Raw genomic sequence first — 22,595 nt, forward strand, 5'->3', positions numbered from 1 at the left:
AGACTGCTCTTCTCATGACATTTGTTCTGTAATCCCTGTCCAACTCTTTACTTTCAGGTTAGCACTTTTGCGCATGAATCAGAAGGCTAGGTGGCAACTGATAGCCTAAAGGTTAGAGAAGTGAGCTTGTGGATGAAGGTCTTGGAACCAGTGATTGTTGGGGAAAATCTCCTTCCACCAATTCACTTCTGTGCACGCTCTTTTAGAGACACATTTAATCCCTCGTTGCACTGTGGGAGATGTCTGTTTGCCAGCGGGATTGTACTTGGCAACTTTTAGGTGTGAATGTTTGAAATAGCAGGAATGATAGCAGCCTGCTCAGATGGTGAACTTTTATTCTGCAGGGCAAGAAGTGAAGACTAGCAATGGCCATGTTGGTTTGATATATCTCAACAACTATATTAGGTTAGATATTCATGGTTACCAGAGGATGTATCCTAATGACTTTGATTCTCTGACATTCATTTAGCACCAGATTTAGAGTGAAATATCTCAACAACGTCTGGATGAATTGCCATGAAGTTTGGTAAAAACATGTTAATTTCAGGATGAATTGTAACAATCCACCACTTTCAGCAAGGCAGCATTCTGTCCATTTTCTTCTGACCTAACCCCTTATCAGGAGTTGGTCACGTCGTGGTGGAAACAGGCTAAGCAGGGTATTCCAGACGTCCCTCTGTCCAGCAACGCTTTCCAACTCCTCCTGGGGAATCCCGAGGCCTTTCGAGGCCAGAGGGGATATGTAATCACTCCTGCAAGTTCTTGGTCTACCCCTGGGTCTCCTCCGAGTTGTAAAACGTCCAAAGGAAGGCACCCAAGAGGGATCCTAATCAAATGCCTGGACCACCTCAGCTGGGTCCTTGCAACACTCAGTTCTAGCCACTCTTCTCTGAGCTCCTTGAGGATGGCCAAGCTCCTCTACTTCGAAGACTGAGCCCAACCACCCAATGAAGGAAACTCATTTTGGCTGCTTGTATCTGTGATCTTACTCTTTTGGTCACAGACTCATGACCATAGGGGAGGGCTGGACTATACTGTAGGTCAACTGGTAAATCACAAGGTTCGCTCTCTGGCCCAGCTCCCTCTTCACTAAAGTATGTGGTACAGCATCTTTAATACTGTTGATGCTGCACTAATCAGCCTGTCGATCTCATGCTCTATCTTATTATCACTTGTGAACAAGATCCTGAGAAATTTAGATTCCTTTGCTTGCGGCAACAACTCACTCCCAACCCAGAGGAAACAATCCACCATTTTCCGCCACGGAACCATTGCCTCAGACTTGTTTCCCATTTGTCTGCAAGCTGCCCCAGTGCATGCAGGCAAAATACTGTCAAAATTCCACTTTGTCCAATTTTGGATCAAATAGCTGCAAAAAATGGCATTCCAGTCAGCCCCAGCAGTGCTAAATCGGAAATGTTAGCATGCTAATGCGATAAGAACCAGCATTATTTTGGGAAAAGGTCACTATTCATATGTATGTGTTTACTTGTCACGTCAGATTGATGTATAAGACGTAGATCTGTCTGTCACTTTAACAGATACTCCAGTCTGCAGTGTAGTTCAGACCTCAAGCATAAACCACAGAACCGTGACGTAATATTAGGCTTCACGATCAAAGAATTTTTATATCACATCGACACACTGTCCATCTTGACATCCTCCCTCTCTCTTGCTCTGCTCACGCACAAAAGCTCTCTCTCTGTTGTGAGTCACATTTCTTCTTTTTTTTTCAACCTGATCTTAGGTGGGGCTTGAGCCCTGCCATCACCCACATCTCATCTCTTTTAGCTCTGTCCAAACAGGTTAGCGGCTGCAGAAAAAAAACGTATGTCTTCATTTGATGATCCAAAATCGAAACAAAGTCAGAGTAGGTGTGTCAGGCAGTTTGACGTGCTCCATAACACTTTTAGTGGGCGTTCATCCGTTTAACAGATGATCTGGGTGACAGATGACAGATTTTTTTTCAACTACTGGGATTAGATACTGACAAATGAACCTCTTTTAAACAACTTTTTTAAGGTCTTCTTTAATGTTCAACTATCATGATAAAAGACACTGATTAAATCATTTAGATAAAAGATATTTGAAAAAAAAGCTAATATGTGTTGCCTTGTATTTCCTTTTTTGTTTTGTGCCATAAGATAATAAGAAAAAAAAAATCACATTTCTCATTTGAATAACACTCTGCACTCTCATTTCCTTCAACTTGCCCTTGTAAATGATTGAAATGATTAAATGATATTAAGCTTCAAGGGTCTCATGAATAGTGTCTTTTGTTTTTGCTATCTATTGTTAGCCTAGCATATTGTGACTTCCAAATTCTCAATTAAGATAAAAGCTTTTCTACCACTGTAGGATCAGGCAGTGCCACGTGATCATCTGAATGCTTAGAATGCAAATGTATTCGACCTACCTGTACCTCTTTATGACCTTTCCAGGAGAGGACAATTTGTGTGCTCATTGGGCAATCCATGTATGGAAACACTAAACATGCACTAGCATATATTTTCTCACTGGTGGTTGTTTCTGCACTTCAACATTTGCTTTGCTTGTGTTACTTTTACTGAAGCAGTTTTGTAGCCTAATGCTTGACTATCACTTAAACTTGATCCTGCATCGATACTCCACCATTTTTTTTTCTTTCTTCAACTGATGCATCTGCTTCACAGTGCTGTAGAATTACAATGTCAAGCTTCCTCATGAATGTGGATTAGTGGGAGGCTTTTCAACTCGCAGGAGTGAATAGCACTTCCTGTTTTCCCTTGACTCTCAACAGGAACAAGTACTATTTGATCTGTACCTCAACAGGTGATTGCATCCTCCTCAGGTGTCAGGGAACAGTTTGTTAATGTCTCAGATTTTGTAATGCTTTTGTTCCGTAAGGTTTTTGTTATTTCAGAACGGTAGCACTTTGATGCCTGCATTATTTGATCAGTTTTGAGCAAATATTGCAAGTCTCCCAGGGCTCAGTTGACATTGGCTGCTACAATTCTGTCTGCCATGCTGCTGTGTGTTATAATTAATTAATGTTTTACTGGCTTTTAAGTACCTCATGTTTCTGCTTGAATAGTAACCAGAGTTCATTTTAGACATGTTTTACATGCAGAGAAGATTCTTGTTGTGTGTGTCCAGCACATTTTGTACTGTTGCGGCACTAGGGGGATTTCCTTTAGAATAAAAATTGTAATATATTAAAAATCTTTCAGATAAGTAGTTGTTGTTATGTTAGTTGGTCAAAGCAATGTAAAATGCATATGGGATTTTACTAAGCCCACAAATTACAGTGAGAGGCATAAAATATGGCACCATTGCAATTCGGTGGGGTATTTACAGCTACAGATGTAAATGGGGTAGAGTTCATCTGATTTGCGTAAAATGCTGATAGATAATGCCAGATGTGTTGTGCATGTGTGGATATTTTTTCTGCTGCTAAACCTCTGATTCGTTTTGATAAAGAAAAGAAACATGCCAACGAAAAGCAATATACAAGGATTTATTTAAAATGCAGTATAAGTCTGTTATTAAAGGAGTTTTGGAAAATAGTGTAGGAGACAAAATCTTTACTAGATGATTTCTGTAACCAGATAAAGATCATTTAACAGGCCTACTTGGCTGATTAAATCATGTGCCACTGGTATAAACTTGCTGTGAGTCATTAAAGCACAGCAGAAAGACACTTAGTGCAACAGAAAGGCTACATTCACGATTTTGTTGTGCTCTTGTGTATGATGATGATGAACAGAGAGCTTCTGTGAAGAAACTTTGCATGTTTTGGCACACTATACAGTGTTTGAAGTGACAAAACAGACCTCACAAGGGTGCTAGCTAGAGTAACATCTGACTTGAAATCTTATAATTTATTATTAATATTATAAAGATCAGATGATTCTGAGAATGATATGAATCACAGTGTCTGTTTTTACAAGATGCATGTATTACGTGCAGGTGACAGGTGTGTACAGTTATTTTAAAGGTCCTTTCAGCTGATAAGATTGTCATTAAGCTGCAGGAGCTTACAGATGAATTTTTAAGATACATTTAATCACAAATTCCTCCTGCAGTGGCAGCTGCACTCTCTGTCATCTGGTTTAAAAAAAGGTTGAATGACATCAACAATCTGTTATTTATCATAGCCTAATCAGTTTATTACACAGGTCAAAACAAATCAGTAATACACTTACATATTTTACAAAGATAGACAGGATATTTATTGTAACTAAAAGCAGGAATCATAGGCTACATAATGGATTTAATCAGAATCACAAATTCATGTGTTGTTCATACTATCTGTTACTATAATTGTTAAATTTTGGGACAAACAGGACAGGATTGTTGACTGCTTGTACTTTGGGACTGTTGTGATTGTTTTCGGGGTGATGTCAATATTAGGCAGCAAAAAATATTATATGTTCTCTTCTATATTTTATGATCTATTATTTGTACAGAATATAGTATTTATACGTTGTACAGATATTGTACGGTATGGTGGTGCAGTGGTTAGCACTGTCGCCTCACAGCAAGAAGGTTCTGAGTTTGCATCCCCCAGCCAGCTGAGGGGCTGGAGAGTTTGTGGCTGTGGCAGGAGCCTTCTGTGCAGAGTTTGCATGTGACTCTAAATTGCCCTTAGGTGTGAATGTGAGCGTGAGTGGTTGTTTGTCTCTATGTGTACCCTGCTTCTCGCCCAGTGTTAGCTGGGATAGGCTCCAGCACCCCCGCAACCCGTCAGGATAAGTGGTTATAGACAATGGATGGATGGATGGACATTGTACATACACAAAAAGATATGACAAAAATATGCAATGGAGGCAGGACATTTTGCAGTTAAGCAATAAACTTTATTGTCCAAAATGATATCAAGGAGGTAATATCAGTTGGCTGACAGTTCAGGCAGATTTCCAGAGCTCTTATTTCTTTATTTAAGTTAGATTTGTACAAAGACATCACAGCATCAGACAGCAGCAGACATGGCAGACACAAGAATAGAGGCGATGGAACAGCTGAAAGGTTCCCTCCAGCCGTCAGACACCCTAACAATGCCCTCAGCTCTGTCTGTAATGGTTAGGTCAACCATGCTGCAGGCTCGAAACTCTTGTTGTCCAATACTCACTGTGTGATTTTTGCTGACAGTGAGCTGTAGAAATATAACAATGTGCAGACATGCATGTAAAAATCTGTATATAGTGGAATTCACTATATGATCACTTTCCAAAAACAAGAAAAGAACAAAGAAACGGTTCTATTGTTCTGTATAACTTCTAATAATTTTTTATGGTCCTTGTCAGTCACAGGCCCTTAGCATCATTTTAGCTTTCTCCTCACACACGATGCCTGCAAGCAATCTACAACAAGAGCAAATTACAAAATGTTATATGAGCTATTATGTTATTTTAGGGCATATTATGATTATAGATTTGGTTAAAGCCAGAAAAAAAGAGCAAGATTCAAAGAATGTAATCATGCTGTTCATACGACACAAATTTCTTCACCTGTTCGGGGAGGAGGATGTCTCATGGCTCCTTCACTCTGCCTCTCACTGATGAGTTCTTTTGTCTGTTCTCTTTCCATTTACAGAGATCGAGTCTCCCTCTCTGTCTGTGTGTGGTTGATAAAACAATATCACTGATTTTACATCTGCATTCTCCGATATTAAGACATAGTTTCTGTGATAAATCAGGCACAGAGGCTATTCATATAAATTTCTGTTCCCTACTCGCATATATTGCACCTCTTAACGGGAACGGCATAAATACATAATGTATGAGCCCAAATATGCAATTGTCAGTGATGGAGCTTTTCTTCAATTCTCTCAGGATCTTGGTGCTGTCCTTGGTTGTTGGGCACTTTCGAAAAGGGCTAATCCTTTGTAAATATCCCCCATAGCATAGTAGCTCATTCTGATAGGAATATATTATTTTAGATGTGGAAAAGTATTCTCTACATTTTTAACTGATGATTATTCTTTGCCATGATGGTTTGTCAAGCCATGGCAGGGCTGTAACTAATGATTCCTCCATTTATTATTTCTATGATTTATCATGGAACAAGTTTGTTAAATATAGCAGGATAAAATGAAATGAATTTGTTGAGCAGCAAAACCCAAGCAATATTTTGTATTTTTACTTGATGACTGATAACTTACAGTTACATTTACATCCACTCAATACTGTTGGAAAATGTACTCAACAACTACAAGATGTCAGTAGAGTGCAGATCCACGCCGGGCAACAGGTGGTGAAGCACCTAACGCAGTGCCAGATCTAACCAGTGGAGATCTGCAAAATTCATTCAAAAACATCAACATGACCTCCACATATGTTGTCTCTAGCTGAAACAAGATTTCAAACTGAAGCAGTTGTTTGTCCCCCCCTGGGGAAAAGTTGAGTATAACATATGAATAATACATAGCAGATCTACAGGATATTCCTTATCGACAGTTCATGCCTGTCGGTGGGACCTTGTCCTTCCATTTTCAAGCAGATAGCTTTAGACTAATCTATTTTCGTCCCCTGTGCAGTCATAATGATGTAGAAGCGCGGCAGGGACAAGGAATGTCCTCGAAGATATAGACCAAGTTTTAAGAATGAACCTTTGATCAATGAAGCAAATGGATGCTCATCTCTAGGGTCTCACACACACACATATACGTACTCACACAGCATGTATTTGTTATAGGCAGAGCTGCCAAAAGCTTTACATAAATAAAGCTTAGCATTTGCTTTTATTTTATTTTATCTAACTATTTAAATTCACCATTCAAGGATTTGATCTGCATGTGTCATTGGACTTCACTGTCAATATGATGTGGTTGCTAGAATGCAGGTGAACCCCCTGAACTGATCAATACGGCACTGATCGTCTGTAGAAAGCACTCAACATTAATTGATTCTATTTTAACATTGAGATTGACTTGATATGTTTCCAGCCACTTTGGTCCAGACAACAACAGCTGTTGGATTGATCGCAGTGATATTTTGTAATGACATTCAGGATACTCTGTGGATGAACCCTAATGGCTTTGATGATCCCCTGACTTTTCATGTAGCACCACAAGCAGGCAAACATTTTTCATTTATCATGTGAAAGACTGTATATCAAGTACTGGATGGATTGTTACAACACAGGATGAATCCCAATGACTTTACAGATCCCTGAATTCCTCTGTGCTTTTGGGTTGAATGTCTGGAAAACTGTTGGATGGATCACCTTGGAATTTGGTCCATACAGTCTGAATTTTAATAACTTCACTGAACCCTGTGGTGGACAGAGTGAAAATCTGTACTCAAGAACAAGTACTGTTACATTCCTGAAATATTACTCAATTACGGGTGAAACTAGCAGTGTGTATAAGTATTATTGATGTTTAATAGATCACATAGCTGTATTGACTACAAAAATGCAGATGAAAGTTTTAATATTAATTTAAATTATACTTAGTACTCAATTCTGATTTTAAAAGTAGATTACTTAGTGTAATGCATACTTAAGTACAAGTAAATCTTACAGACTTGAAAACTACTGAAAGTACAAGTATCCCCCGAAATTACTTGTAATTTTGTGGGATAATGTAATTAGTTACTTCCAACCCTGCTTTTCATCTAGTGCCATCATCAGGTCAGAATGTTAATTCGCTAATTCTTTGGGTGATGTCTATATACCTGCAAAGTCAATAACGCTCCCATCAGCCTCAGCTGTATTTTGTGCTAATTAGCAAATGTTAGCATACTAACACGCAAAACTTAGAAGGTTGCTATGGTAAACATTATACTTGCTAAACATCAGCATATTAATACTGTCATTGTGAGCATGTTAGCATGCTGACATTAGCATTTAGCTCAAAGCACAGTAGTATTTAAGTACAGCCGAGCTGCGCGGAGTCACATCTGAGAAGGACCAAACAGGGCTCCAAATGGGTTGCGCTTATATCTGTGCAGGAGAGCAGAGAGAATAAGGTTTTAAAGGTCTCTCAGTAATTTTGTAGCTTTTAACTGAATCTCTCTGGTTTAAAATTTAGTTTATCTACTGCGTTGCTGTTCGTACTTTCAGGAATCAGCTATATTTTATTGTTTCATGTTCACTTTCACCTGATAGGAGTTGTGTGAAGTTACTGCTGATGAAAACCCAACATTTCCCTATTTTTCATAATAAAAGCCTTTAAATAGCAAATAACAGGGGACTTCTATTCTGAAGAATTTATAGGAAATGAAAGCACTTTTTCACTTGACTCAAGACTAGCATTATCATGATTAGTTAAAATACATCCCTTCGAGCAGGTAGCCCTGTTGTAATGGAGATGCAATTCGCAGCCACGTCAGACTGAGGCACCAAGTCAAATCGAATCAAGGGGCTTTAGTCCTGTTTCCGTCTTTGACATCTTTTTATTTTGTTCATCACTGACTAGGATTTCAGTGTGGAGTTTTGGCATTTGATGTTCTGAATGTTTTATTAGAGGCTATTTGATGAAATCACTGAATACGTACACCTATACTGTGTAATTATCTGGAATGAAATAACCAAAGTTATGGCCACTGATGTCGATGCTGCCACTTATCTGCAGAAGTGGCTTCTCTTTTGAAAAAAAAAAATAAGCATGTAAATTAGTCCAATTCTCTAGCCCCAGAATAAAATAAACAGCACTGGGGAATTTTCCCGTGATGACTGAGGGAGACCCACAGAGCTGTAATAAATTAAGGATGCTGGGATTAAATGATGGTTAAAGTGAAGGATGAGAGAGATTAGCTTGCAGATGGTGACGTATGGAGAGACGGACGCAGGAGCCGAGGAATGAGATCGATTATGCTTGAAGCGGTAGAAAGTGGACGGCTTTCAACATTATAAACTCCAGGGGCATGATGGATGGAATGGTAGATATGTCAGGTGGGAAGATGAATTGATCGGAGAGGGAAAATGAATGGGAACATCTTCTTAGTGGGAGATTTTGCACTGACGAGGGAATACAGACCATTAAAAAGGAGCGATGAAATTGGCAACACACACATGTCAAGAGGACAATCTAAGCAGAGTCCCCTTGAGGCTCAATTTAGTCTAATCTTTATCTGGGCAGTGAGTGGAGTATGGACAGAGACACGTTATAGATGCTGAGATGAAGACATGCACTGCATGATGTAGTCTGCCTCGCTCTCGTAATGAAGACCATATTTGCCTCACCTGCCGAGTACTTCACAGAGCTAGTTAATGATCAATTTGTAAAGAAAGAATTCAGCGCAAGGCAGTAATCAAGATGTATCATGCCTGTCTGTATCTTGGCAATCAATCAAACTATCTCTATCCAGCTTATTTCTCCATTTGCCACAGACTGTGATTAGATGATAGAGCCACTAACCACCGTCGGCAAGAAATACTGCAGTTATTTTAGACATGGGAAGAACTCAAGCATTCAGAAGGCAGTGAATCACCCATTGGAGAAAATATAGCTCACGATGTATTCTTGCATTACACACCATCCTGTAAACAAATCATTTAATTTACTTTATAACAGACTGCGGGCCTGAGATAACATTTTAAAAATCGTGATACACACGTACACACTTTACATGAAAAACATGCTGAATGCATACAGAGCAGCCGTATCTCCAAAGTCTGAGTTGCAGCTTTGAGAGGGATCAATTATGCTTTTCTTTGCTCTGTATAATCAACACAAACACTCATTTTCAGCTTCAAATTGAAGGTGTTTACATCCACATCTGATCAGGATTGATACCACTCTCATCAGAATTCTTGGTTAACTACATCTGTAGTTTGTTTTAGGGGCTTTCAAGGCTGCCCACACTGGGTATTTGAGTTTTAAATCAAACTCAGTCTTGAAATAAATTTCCAACCTATAAACTTTTCTTCACATAATTTACTTTTCTTCTTTAGATAAACTTGAATCCTTGAGTTTTAGAACACCCCCCCCCCAAAAATTTCAAATTTTTTTCTCAGTGAGCTCTTCACCTGGATTTGCCATTATGTCAGTGCTTAAACATTAAATGATTGCAACTGTTCAACAAGTTCTTGTGATGTTTTGTTCCGTGTTCGAACAAAGTTATAGCGAACATCCTTCCTATCACACATTTTGATTCACAGCTGTAAAATATCTCCAAAAGAAGCTCTTCTTTTGTTTACCTGTCACTATGTGTTAGATCAAACTGGTCGGGGTGCGGTGCGCAACGCTTGATGCGTGTGTTGTTTGAGTGCACACAAGACAGAGACAGCAGTGGAGGAGCAAAGAGCACGTGCACTACGCAACTGAACCTTGTTTGCACAGACGGTTCTGCTGTTTTATGAAATAAAAATGGTAAAACGTAGAAGAAAAAAACTGAAACGGTTCCCTATTTTGGCAGGCCAGAATTGATCTTCACAAACAAGATGTAGTATCGGAAGTATCAATATTTTGGGATCGATCCGCCAACCCCTAATATAAACCATAACGTTTCATCCCAAAGCAGAAAAGTTTTACAAGTAATTCTCCGCATTTTGGGAACTTACATAATAATCACTTATGATGAAACTGCATTACACTTTACTTGTGATAACTTAAGATGCTGTATGGACTATTATAACATACTATGAGTTTGCCAAAGTGTCACTGAATTTTTTTATCACCTTTTGAAATGTATACAGTAGAAGTACTATACACATACACTGCTCACATTGAACCTCCAAACTCAGCAGGGTAATCACTAATTGCAGGACTGATTATGGTGTGACATGCATGTAGATGATTGCCCTCAAGCATTGTAAGACCAGAGCACCCTGTGCTGTCTAGAAAAGAGTCATTAATGATGAGAGCATTTTGAGGTGCTGTCGAGACTAGTTAAATTAAGTCACAACTTTGACATGCCTGTCTTCCTGTTTATCTTAGACGAGGATAATTAAAATGGAAAAATGATTAGTTCTGTCTGTTGCAAAGAGGAATAGACTATATTGGGAAAAGTGCTGCTGATAATTCTATCATTATAATTATAAATATAACTAATTATGCATGTGCATGTATTAAACTGTAACATTTACAACCTACAACCTCCCTAACCAAATAAACTAGAAATTAACCTAAGTTAAACCTAAAAAATGACTTAACAGTCCTAGAAAATTTGTTTTACATCAGTCTAAACATTAGTTAAATACTGTTGGTAAGATACAATAGATAGAAACATGTCAAGAAAATAACACTACACTTTAAATGGGTTTCATAATAGAGTAACTGGTTTAGAAATCCCCGACCATTTAGGGCATTCAAGCGTTAACATATTTTAATAGTATAATAACTGCTGCCTAAGGCTCTTTTTGAATACAGACACAGATAATGACAATTTTATAGTATTATTAATCTTATTCCACACCTCTGGACCTCTGCAGGCCATACTAAAGCTCATACGTTAAAGTTTATGCTTTTCCCCCTTCATGCTTTTTCCTAGTCTTATATGTATGCAAGGGAACGTAGACTGGAATAAGGTCACAAAGTCTGTCATTGATCATATACACAACATTATACATCATACAGGCATTGTGAAAAATGTTAGTTCCAGTAAGATTAAAGAGGCTGGAGCTGTGGAAAAGAGGGTTTGGGGGAACATTTACCTTGGCCCATGATATAGCACGTATAACTTTGTTCTGTAAAATTTGTAGTTTCACAAGACGACTTTGGAAAGTGTTTCACCGCATAGCATTACAGTGATTTAAATGAGGCTCAAATAAAAACTGATGTAAGGTTAAATGTGTTTCTAGTTGAAGAAACAGCCTCAACTTAAAAAAAGACATATTTGGACTTCTTTGTCATAATTCATCAATTTGTCCCTCCAGGAACTTAGCAGTATTCACTCATTGAAAAACCCATCCTTGTGTTTTGATACAAACATTCAACATTATTCAACTTTATTATATAAATACTCTATACAAGTTGTTCTATCAACAGTAGAAATCAAAGTAGTTAAAGAGAAAGCTTATTAAATCAATTTTGACAGATAAATAAGTTATTTGTAAACAAATTATATTAGAAATGATTTTCAGGTGATCGCAATTCTGATCACAATTTTGAAAATGGCTTTTTACCTTGACAGGCTAGACCCGATTATAATTATAGATAAAAAGTCGTTGTTACACACACATTTTCTGGGGACTGTTTCATTTCATTTCATTTATTGGGATTCCCATTAGCTGCAACAGCTATTCTTCCTGGGGTCCACCTCATACACAACACTATATACATTGCAGTACATACTAACAAAAACAAAAAAACAAAAAACATCCCCTACCACGACAACAACAATAACAACAAACAACAGACAACAGCAATACAACAACAAAAACAACACAAAACAGGGCCAAGCTCATCATCAAAATAAAAAGAAAAAGATTTCTATGTAGATACAGGATACGAATGGCTCATTTGTAAGTTGATATACAGAATTTTATCAATCATAATCAGAGTTAGCAACAAAAACAAAATGGACTTAAGGGTCCTGAAAGACTCTATAAAAAGGTTTTATAGTGCATCCGTCATTCTGCAGCGTCATTTCATTATAGTGACACAACCAAAATAAGAGAGCTGTTTAGTGTCTGTACAAAATCTCATGACAAACCCATCAATACTTCACTAAAAAACAAAAATTGTGGTCCTTTTCCATCCTTTACATCAATATGGAACCAGTTCCATTATGGTTAACACACCTAATTTTGAACTGTTTAAAGCCTTTCTATGAAAAGTCGACTGGTTCAGAACCTGAAAAGCTGGTTACCAACTGGAACCAGAAAAGAGCAGAATTCAGAATGCGTCTCATTATAGAGGTCGTTGAGACCAAAGCCGGTGGAAACGTGGGCTGGTTTTCTAGATAGCGCCAAAGCTCTGCTAACCTTGAATGGAACCACTTCAAGAACCAGAGCTAATTTGGTGGAAAAACACTATCAGAATGTCCTGTTGACACACTAAATGTTTGGACATAATTTCATGACAATCCATCCAGTAGTTGTTGAATGTTTCAAGTCTTGACCAAAGCGGAGGACCAGTTGATCCACCATCGATCATACTGCTAGTTTGGCTAAAGAAGACTAGGAGGTCCTCTCTTCATGACTTGAGCACTATTGTATGTTTCAGAGATGTACAGTGCAACACATTTTCAGGTCTGAACAGGATCCTGCGTGTTGCTGTGTGAGTCTTATTGTTGATTGGACCTACCAGAGCTGAACAGACGCAGTTCACATGGTCAATTTTTGTCCAAGACCTCAGAAGTAAAAATAGTCTTGATAACTTCGCTTATTTCTGATTGCAGTTTTTGCACGACATGCCCATGATAATTAATGCACATGCAGATGATTTCCAGTTCAGTTCACATGCTCACATTATAATATTCCTGGGGCAGAATGTTCCATATCTACATGTAAAACTAGTTGTAAAAGGCTTTAGCGTGGCCCTGAGTGAGCTAACAAAGCAGTAATTGGGCGCTGGGATCAGTGTTAGACAGGTGTTTCAATAGCCTTGAGGCTAAGTTGAATTCAGACTTAATGAGTGAGGCTTGAGATTGTGGAATGGACCTGGGGATTGGCTGCTGGAAATGCAAATCAGAGAGAAGAACCATAAAGGAAGAAAGAACAAAAGTTCTCTGCAGAAAGTGGAATTGAAAAGGTAGGGGAAGAAAGAATGTTGGTAATAAACTCACAGATAAAGTAGAGACTTGCCAACAAAACTAGATCACGTTTTCCACTATTGCGTCTCATGTGAGTTATATAAGATTCACTTAGTGACCTTGAAATCCTCCGATAGTCGGGTATCAGTTTCTATACCCGTCCCTACAAAATTGTGTTATGAATTGAAGCCAGCAAAGGCTGTGTTTAGAGAAAGTTTGGCTCAGCAAAATTAGATTTCTGGTCCCTCTTTGCCCTCTGGTATCACAGATCAGGCAAGTTGATATGAGTCTTCTGTGGAGAGTTAAGTGATGTCATGTTATTACTGCATTTCTAGGTATTGCAGTTCAAATATTTCAAACTCACTGCCTTTTGGAGCTGCCAGCATATGAAATTGCCTATTGCTGCCTTGAACCTTATATAATATAGAGTCGGCCATATTCGGGTGATGAAACTCTCTTTTATTTAAACCATATTGTTTTTGTGTATTTTCCCCAGTTTTTGTTAAGGATTGAACAGCAGTTTAGAAAGCAGTATGTCTTAAAGTGTCCTCTACATTTTTGGACTCTTCAATAATTCAGAATGAGGCTGCACAAACCCATCCAGAATTTATATCCTGCATACACTGGATATGGTGGAAACGGTGGTGTTGCTATTTTTAGTATGTAGTGTTCAAACTACCTAATGCTGGCTGTGAAAACTTATACTGTGCTACAGACAGACGCTCTGTTTCATTTTTACTTATTTTGGGTCTTTTTAGATGCTACATTGAGAGACTTCTCAGCTAATTTTTCTAATCACATTCAATGGAAAACTGTTTTGAGAGCATAAATCAGGAATATGAAAGCAAAATCAATTATCATTCATTATTGTAATCAGCATTTTCTAGTAAAATGATTAATTGCATTTCCTTTGCCGCTCGGGACAATTACTGTAGGAAACAGAATTAATTTAGGACATGAAAAATCTTTGGGGTTTTTTCTTGTACTATCAGAATCTGCAACAGGCTTGTGTGTTACATTTGCTGGGCTTTTAGCCATCAAAGAAACGCTTTGACACTTTGGAAAGGTCAGATATTCTCTTTGATACCACATATGTGATCATGATCCTATATAACCTTAGCTTAGTAGCCTTAGCTTATCATAAAGACTGAGGACAACTTGCCACAGCTAACTTTTAAAAAGTGCTTAAGATAAGAAATGTGCATGTTTCAGTTTAAACGGTGCATGTTTTGGATGAAAAAGACCACAAAAGAACATTGATGTACATTGGCCAAACTGTTATTTTAAGCATTGTATCGGCTCAGAAGTTCACAACAAGTACCTACTTAACTATTACTTTAATAATGAAAACCATTGTCGTATGCACTGCAGTTTCTGTTGTCCATTATACCATTTTGAAAGATCGGTTGGATGGAAAGGTCTTGTAAATTAGAATGACCTTTTCTTCTTAAGAGATTGTTTCTAGCATATGGCTTGATGCCGGATTCAGTCTCAGATTATTTTCAAAGATTTAAATCATCCAAGCACATATGTTACATTTGCCCGATTTCTTAATAGTTACCCTGTAATTGAATTGGTTCACCAAGAAGAGACCGAAAGCTAAAATTTTACATACATGGGACATGGAGAGTTTCGTTACATCTGTCTGTTTCGTGCACCTGTGAGGCTTGGCAGCTGTAGTAGCAGTGTGTCGAACTGTTAATCTTACATGCACTCTGGGTCGTTCCTAATTAACATGTAGACAGCCCCCCACCTTGACTCAATGGGCACAGAAGTACATGATGTTCCCCAGATTGCAGAACTGCACTCTTGATTGGTAGACGATGGAAAGTTAATATGAAGAGAGCTGGAGTGGAAGATAAAAATAATCCTCCCCAAGAGTGTGTCTTTTTTTCTGTGATTATGCTGCTGGTGTGGCTAGGTATGAGGAAAGCTGAAAAAAAAATAAGAATAGTCTAAAAAGTTTGCAAGTTAATAGAGATTTATAACAACAAATACGTGCACTGTATGGGAAGTATAAGTCTGGTTGGAACCAGTTTCTGTGTTTGACCTGTCATATTGCTTGTATAAAATGATCTGCTATAATTGGGAACTATGTGAAGTGAAACAGCATGGACTGGATACCAGCTTTGCAATTATTAATCAGACTGCTTCTTCTAAGTACCATAATTAGGCCTATTAAACCAGTGCTCCATTGAGTGAGTGTCCAGCGCTGTGCTTTGAAAAGTATGCGAAGATTTAATTCAGACCAAAGGAGACAGTAATCAGCTCTACTGACAAAATCCTTCCTCTCTCATAAAAGTTTTACCAATTAAATGAATCAGTTGGTTTTACTGATTAGTTTAAAACCTTGATGTACATTTAGTCCATGATGTTGGACTGTTAAACTAAAACATGTTGATCGCCCCCTGGTGGCTGCCTGCAGTACAGGTCATAAATCCCGCACCCTTTCCATTTTAACAGCTAGGACAATGGCCCAACTAAAACATCATTGTTGAAGTGTTAATTTTACTGATCAGTTTGGTTTTAATTAATCATTTGGTGCTTTTAAAAGAGGGGTTTCACAGCATGATTTTCAGCTCCAACATTATTGACTACAGCAGATATTCTGGCTCCTAATTACATCACCAGCACTCTTATCAGAGATATTTTGGTTGCAGTTTTGTACAGCGGGAGAAAGTGGAGACGTATCACATCTGTATTTATGTCAGTGTTTTCAATCCACTGCAGAAACCTGGAGCAACCAACATCGTATTTGCTTGGGGCCACACAACGAGGAGGCGTATGCGCCAGCTCCTCTGTCAGTCAGAAAGCACTTACTGGGAGAAATTTGTCTGTCAGAAAGCTTTCTGCCAGAAGGGCTTTATGAAGTCAGGTGACATACAAAGAGTGACAAAGTCCTCACTACCATAAATGTAGATGGGAGGTTATCTTAAATTAATAGGTTGAGCACAGGTGTCCCATCCAGGAGATTTAACATCTACTGGCCTAGGCTGAGGAAAAGATCACTGTTTGGGATAAAACAGGCAGACAGACATTAAGTATGACCCGTGTGCTGTGATTCTTTGCAACCTATGACTACCCATAATACTTCACATTTAGATAGAGTGTGCATACATAGATACATAGATCTATGTTTGTGTAGCCTTCGAGGCTCCCTTTCCTCACATTATATTCACATTATATTTTCTTAATATGCTAATGCTAGCCCCACACTAGAGGATAATTGGGCAGATTTTTTTAAGCATTTGTGCCCCTCCCGATTGTTGGGGTGTTCCCAAAAACAACATTACACAACAAAGGCTGTATGTTTCACAATTGTATGTTTCATTAAATCCATTCACTGCTCTAAGTGATGAGTCAAGATCTGATTGAGTTAAGTTGAAAACAGTTGATTGCTTTGCAGTAATTCATCAGGGCAGGACACTGCAACATCGTGAAAAGATAAACCTGGTTTTATTATCGGGGCAAGTAGATGAAAACTGTGCAGTCAGCCACAGTAAAGTGAGGATGTGTGGTGAAAACTTAGTCACTGTACAAGCAGAGCAGAGCAGTCAAACACCAGGGTGAAGCTGATGATCACCAGCTGGACACATGTTTCACTCAGTGTGGTCTGCATTGAGTTGAAGTCGGTTAAAAATTTGGTCCGTACAGCCTGTCTGTTTGTGTTAGCGATTGTGATCAGAGAAAACCATTGTTAGTTAGTTTCTTTCTGGCTTCTCTTTGATCTCTTTGCCCTATTCCTGTGGTCAGTGGAAGAATGGGGCAGAAGATGCCAGATGAAATAAATATAGTTTGTGGTTCACACACAGTGTCTTTTGAATATCTGTATAACTCTGTTCCATCTCCTTGCTAATTGCCTTGCACAGCCAACTGAAGATTAAGGAGGAAACACTAAGAATAGGCGACATTCACACCATGCACACTAGATCGTTTTTGATTAGACTGTAGATGTAAAACAGGTTGGAATCATGTTGGAAAGTAATAAGAGAAGCATTTGTCCTCTGCAATCATGGTGAGGATTTGATTGCAGAGTGCATGAATAAGATGAGAGAAAAACTGTGCGGTTTGCCAAAATTAACCATTCCATTTTGAGCTGAACCAAATGAGTTGCAGTCAACTTTGGCATTTTCATATACCGTCTGATTGACAAAGCTGACTAGGTTCGACGCTTGCGGTATATTGCTTTGGAGTGCCGGAGCTGACTGCAGCCAAACAACATACCTCCATCACTTTTGATTGGCAAGGCTGAGCACAGACTTTTTCACTGATGCATGTTTCATGCTGATGCAGTGTCAGGAGGCAGCTGTGAGAGGAGCTACGAGAACCCAAACAGAATAAAAAATGGCATGTGGCAACCTTCGGTGATTAACAGTAGAGACTATGGATACTTTGTGTGCATACACAAGCTTGAAAAACAGTGTGATGTGGTCAGACCTACAGAACCTTCCTCTCTCTGTGTGGATTTTGACAGCTGATGTAAACAGACCAGGCTTTGGAGTGAAAGATGCTTTCAGAGTGAATTACCAATGAGGATGCTGAATACAGTCAACTCACATGCAACGGCATAGCTTGCAAACACACACACACACACACACACACACACACACTTGGGAAACTTCAAATTTGCATGAAGTCAAAATCAATCTTTAAATGTTTTTATCATGTATTTATTGTGCTATACATTCCCTGTGCACCAGCATCCAGCCCAACAATGTAAAAGAAATTCAGTTTATAGATATTCTTGAATATTCGCAAAGGCACAGCTCTCCCAAAAAACAAAATTCAATCATTATGTCTTCACCCTCATGCCGAGTGAAGGTTTGATTTAGTTTTTTAGTGCACAAAACACTGCTGGAGTTTCACCGGAAAAAAGCATTGCAGAATCTCCCAAACAGTGTGAAGGTGAATGGTGACCAGTTTTCAAACATAAAAACACAACCGGAAAAAATCTAGAAAATGCTTCTACACTGCTTGTCTGGTGTAATCCAAGTCCCTTAAAGCCCCAGCATGCAAGTTTACTTGACAGACGTCACTTACACCATGTTTTTAGCCTAACCTTCACTGTAGATCCTTAACTTGGAGCCACGTTCACATGCGCGTGCACACCGTCTGAACTGGGTATGTGCATCGTGACAGTGTGCGTGCGCAATTGAACGGCATGATGTGGTGACTTGGATTACACCAGACGAGCAGACATTTCATGTTTTTTTTTGGGTGGGTTGTTATTTTCCGTTTGAAAACTGGTCACCATTCACTTCAGTTGTTCGGGAGATTCTGCAGTGCTGTTTTGCTGTGAAACTCCAGCAGTGATTTGTGGACTTAAAAGCCTGAATCCCACCTTCAATCAGCATGAGGGCGAGTAGATAATGACTGAATTTGCATTTTTGGGTGAACTGTCCCTTTTGCTTTTTATCCTGCACTCTGGATCATCACTAAATTTGTGTCAAATGAAACTCTTTTTCACTTATGATGCTGCCTTAGAAGGAAAGGAGAATACATCCATGTGACAGAGCGGGGGACAGGCGTCACTGTACAAAAGCACAACTTAATAACTTTATTCAGTGATTTGGCTAAACTGGATTTTTTTGGGGGAGAAAATATTTTCTGTGTCCTCCAGCTGCTCAGCTTTTAAACTCCCAGTGATTTGAGTACAGTGTCCTGATGGACAGATTGCTTTTACGGCTTTGAAGTAGCTACAGTGTTCTTTGAGGTTTGCCCATACTAGTCTTCGATTCACTAAACGCTCTCAAATACAAAAACTTTCTTTAATTGCTTGTTACAACTAGATGAATGCCACCTCTTCACACTGATGTTTCTGTTTGTGCTTAAGTTTAAACCACTAAACTATTACTCAAGAGAAAAACAGAAGAATGTCACATCGTTGAGTGTCATGTCAATGTAGAAAATACTAAAACATAATACTGAGCTTTGAGTCTAATGCCCAGTAATTAGTCAGTTAATTGATTTCAACTTCAGTATTTAATCAGTCATTAGTCACTGTCAGTCCATTTGTAGACACTAAGTACATTAACATCAAGTACTTATTTTGTACTTTACTTGAGTTCCTTTTTGTCTGACTTTATGATTCCACACGACATCCCAGAGGTCAATACTGAACTTTTTAATCCACAAAAGCTGAAAAAAAGGCTGTTTTTAGAGATACGTGGTTCTCACAGGACAGTGGTGCAACAGATGTTTGATGGTCTTACAGACCATGATGCATTGCTGTAGCTTAAACTAGCCAACAGTGGCCTATAAAGTAATTAAAATGAGCTCAACCTTACACTTTTACAGCAGTAAACAGCAGTAACATTACTGTGACATTAATCCGAAAAAATCAGACGTAATAACACGGACAGGGAACATTTTACTGCAACATGAATACTTTTACTTTAAGTGTATTTGTCTGGTAATATTTCTTACTTCAGTGAAGTTTTGTGAATGCAGGACTTTTACTTTAAGTGAAGTATTTTTACAGTGTCATATATTAGTACTTCTGCTTAAGTAAAGGATCTGATTACTTTTTACACTCCTGACCACATCGGACAAGTAAAGTCATGTCCATATATTGTCTGGACAGACAGACAGGCTGCTGCGGCAGAGTGTGGACACGTATATGAATGCATGAATGAATATATGTATATGAATGCATGTTTGCGCATGACGCAGTTATCTTTTCTGAGCTATAGTTTATAAACGCCACTGCACGTTGTGGCTCATCAAACGTGATAAATTAGTTTTATTTCATTCTCACTTGTGTGAGACACAAAGTCACAGAACAGAATTGGATGTGTCTGTAAGCACGACACAGACAGACACACTGTTACTGTGAATGAATGATATCACACTTGAAAAGGAGGAAGCGCAAGTTTACCTGATCACAGTTCACCCCATTCACTCTCTGGATGTTGTTTTGTCTTTAGTTCTGCGTCATCCTCTCACCAAAGTTGAAAAGAATGACACACGCTTTGGCAGGAAGGAGAGACGGGGCCCTTCCCCACCTTGCAACACAACACAACTTGCGCAGCGTGCGTATAGGGCCGACCGGCTCTGGTCAGCAGTCATATTAGAAGATCTGAAACAATTTGATAACGTTAACACAGCTGCTAAGGATGTGCCATCATAGCAGTACTGTACTTTGATGTAGATACAGAAGGAATAATTTGACATGAGGGTAGATGCTGAAAAAATGTCTTGCTAAGTAAAATGGAGCCTCCACAAATGAGAGAGTTACCCATGATGCTATGGGCTCTCCGCAACTTTTCCAGTCTTTTGTTTCCTCTGTCCAAGCATTAAATAAAAAACAAACACTAAATTTAATCAGTTTGAACACTAAATGCATTTTCTTTGTACTGTATTTAATTGAGCACAAGTCAAAAAGGATTTGCAAATCATTGCATTTATATCTCGAACAGTGAACTTTTTGGAAATTGGGGTTTGTATTTATCTGTATTTAGTTGGTTTCAGTATCACACAACTCAGATTGAGGGTTTATACTTTTTGAGTCAAGCAAATGTTTTCCACCTGTGGCGACAAGCAGACTGTCTGTACATGAGTCATATAACAGATCCAAACCACATTTAATTTTATTCATACTTGAGAGAAAATTATAAATATAAACTCATTTGCAAATGTAGAAAGTTTTCTTAAATCACTCAGATGTGCTACATAAGAACAAATCTGTTCATATTACATAAGGCTCAATGCAAGAAATATTTTTTTTAATAAACCATCACCTTCAAATTGGCTAATTTACAGCATTTATTTTTAAACTGACTTTTGAACATATTCTTATTTGTTATGGTAATTACTGACATATAAGATCATTGTATCTTTGTAACACATAAGACGATGATGTTGCTATGATACAGCACATCTGTGTGTGAAACCTTTATACTTATCAGCCTGTTTCTTTTTCGGCCTGCACAGGAATTCAGAAAGTAAAGTATCTTAGTTTTATCTTAAAAGTTTCTCTCCTTCCTTTTCTTGCCTCCCTCAGGTAATGTTGGCTGCTTCCTATTGGTCATTGCTCGCACCGGCGATCGACATGGCAGAGGATTCTGGGAAGTACGGCTCATTTGCTTTCCTGCCTGTGGCTGTGGGATTCACACTTGGAGCGGCCTTTGTTTACTTTGCTGATCTGGCGATGCCCCTGCTGGTAAGAGAGTACATACTTTACAGTAAGCAAGAGCAGAAATTACTGGGCGGGACGGGGGGGACAGGATGCCCCCTTTCCTGGAAAAACAGTCCCCCTTAAAATATCATTGTAAACATTATGATGTGATTCTACATAATATAATAATATGCTCTGGAAGCACTTATAACAAATAATGTTGCTATGAGTTTAGAAAGAGTGTTAGGATGAAATTACACTACGGAATTCTTACTTTTTTTGGTGCATGTTAAATGGCAGACATGATGAAATTTTATTATTAATTTTGCTTCAGTTCAGTTGATGGGTGTTGCTTCTCTCCTACTATTGTAAATAATCTTGAGCTTTATGTTCTTGTAAAGCTACTTAGATTAGACCGGTGACACATATCAAATGAATGAATATGATGGAGACTGTGTTGAGATGAGGTCACATCATACTCATTGTAATTGTAAAACAGCACCCATATATGGGGAACCATTGTCGCCTACAAGCCATTCTTGGTATTGCTGATAGAACATACAATAACTTATATAGGCTATTTGGCTAAAGAATGCTTTTATATTATTATAAATGTTCATATAGTTATTTTAAAATGTTTGAACATGCTGGTATGATTCAATTATCCAGTGTATAGTGGTGATAAGGGTTTCCTCTGTATACATCAATGCAACTGTATTTCTTAAGGAATTGCTCTTGAGAAATGTTTCTGCTTATTGATGGTATTTAACGGTGAAATCAAATACCCGCCCTTGATTGTAAGAATAGTGTTTGTAGTGATATGTGTGTACTGAATGTGGCAGTTGCACAGCTGTTGA

At 38.5% G+C, this 22,595-nt stretch overlaps 1 protein-coding gene across 2 annotated transcripts in view; it reads left to right on the forward strand.

The window, feature by feature from the left end:
- The window catches only part of slc39a11 (solute carrier family 39, member 11), a 157,837-nt gene that overhangs the window by 16,571 nt on the left and 118,671 nt on the right, over positions 1–22,595 (forward strand). For both annotated transcript variants that reach the window (XM_084741242.1, XM_084741243.1), the window contains exon 4: positions 21,625–21,783. In XM_084741242.1, coding sequence (XP_084597368.1) covers positions 21,625–21,783 — 159 coding nt within the window. The remainder of the gene's footprint in view (positions 1–21,624; positions 21,784–22,595) is intronic.

This window comes from Lutjanus erythropterus, chromosome 17, assembly GCF_056507025.1.
Source record: "Lutjanus erythropterus isolate fLutEry1 chromosome 17, fLutEry1.hap2, whole genome shotgun sequence".
Classification (NCBI taxonomy): Eukaryota; Metazoa; Chordata; class Actinopteri; order Lutjaniformes; family Lutjanidae; genus Lutjanus; species Lutjanus erythropterus.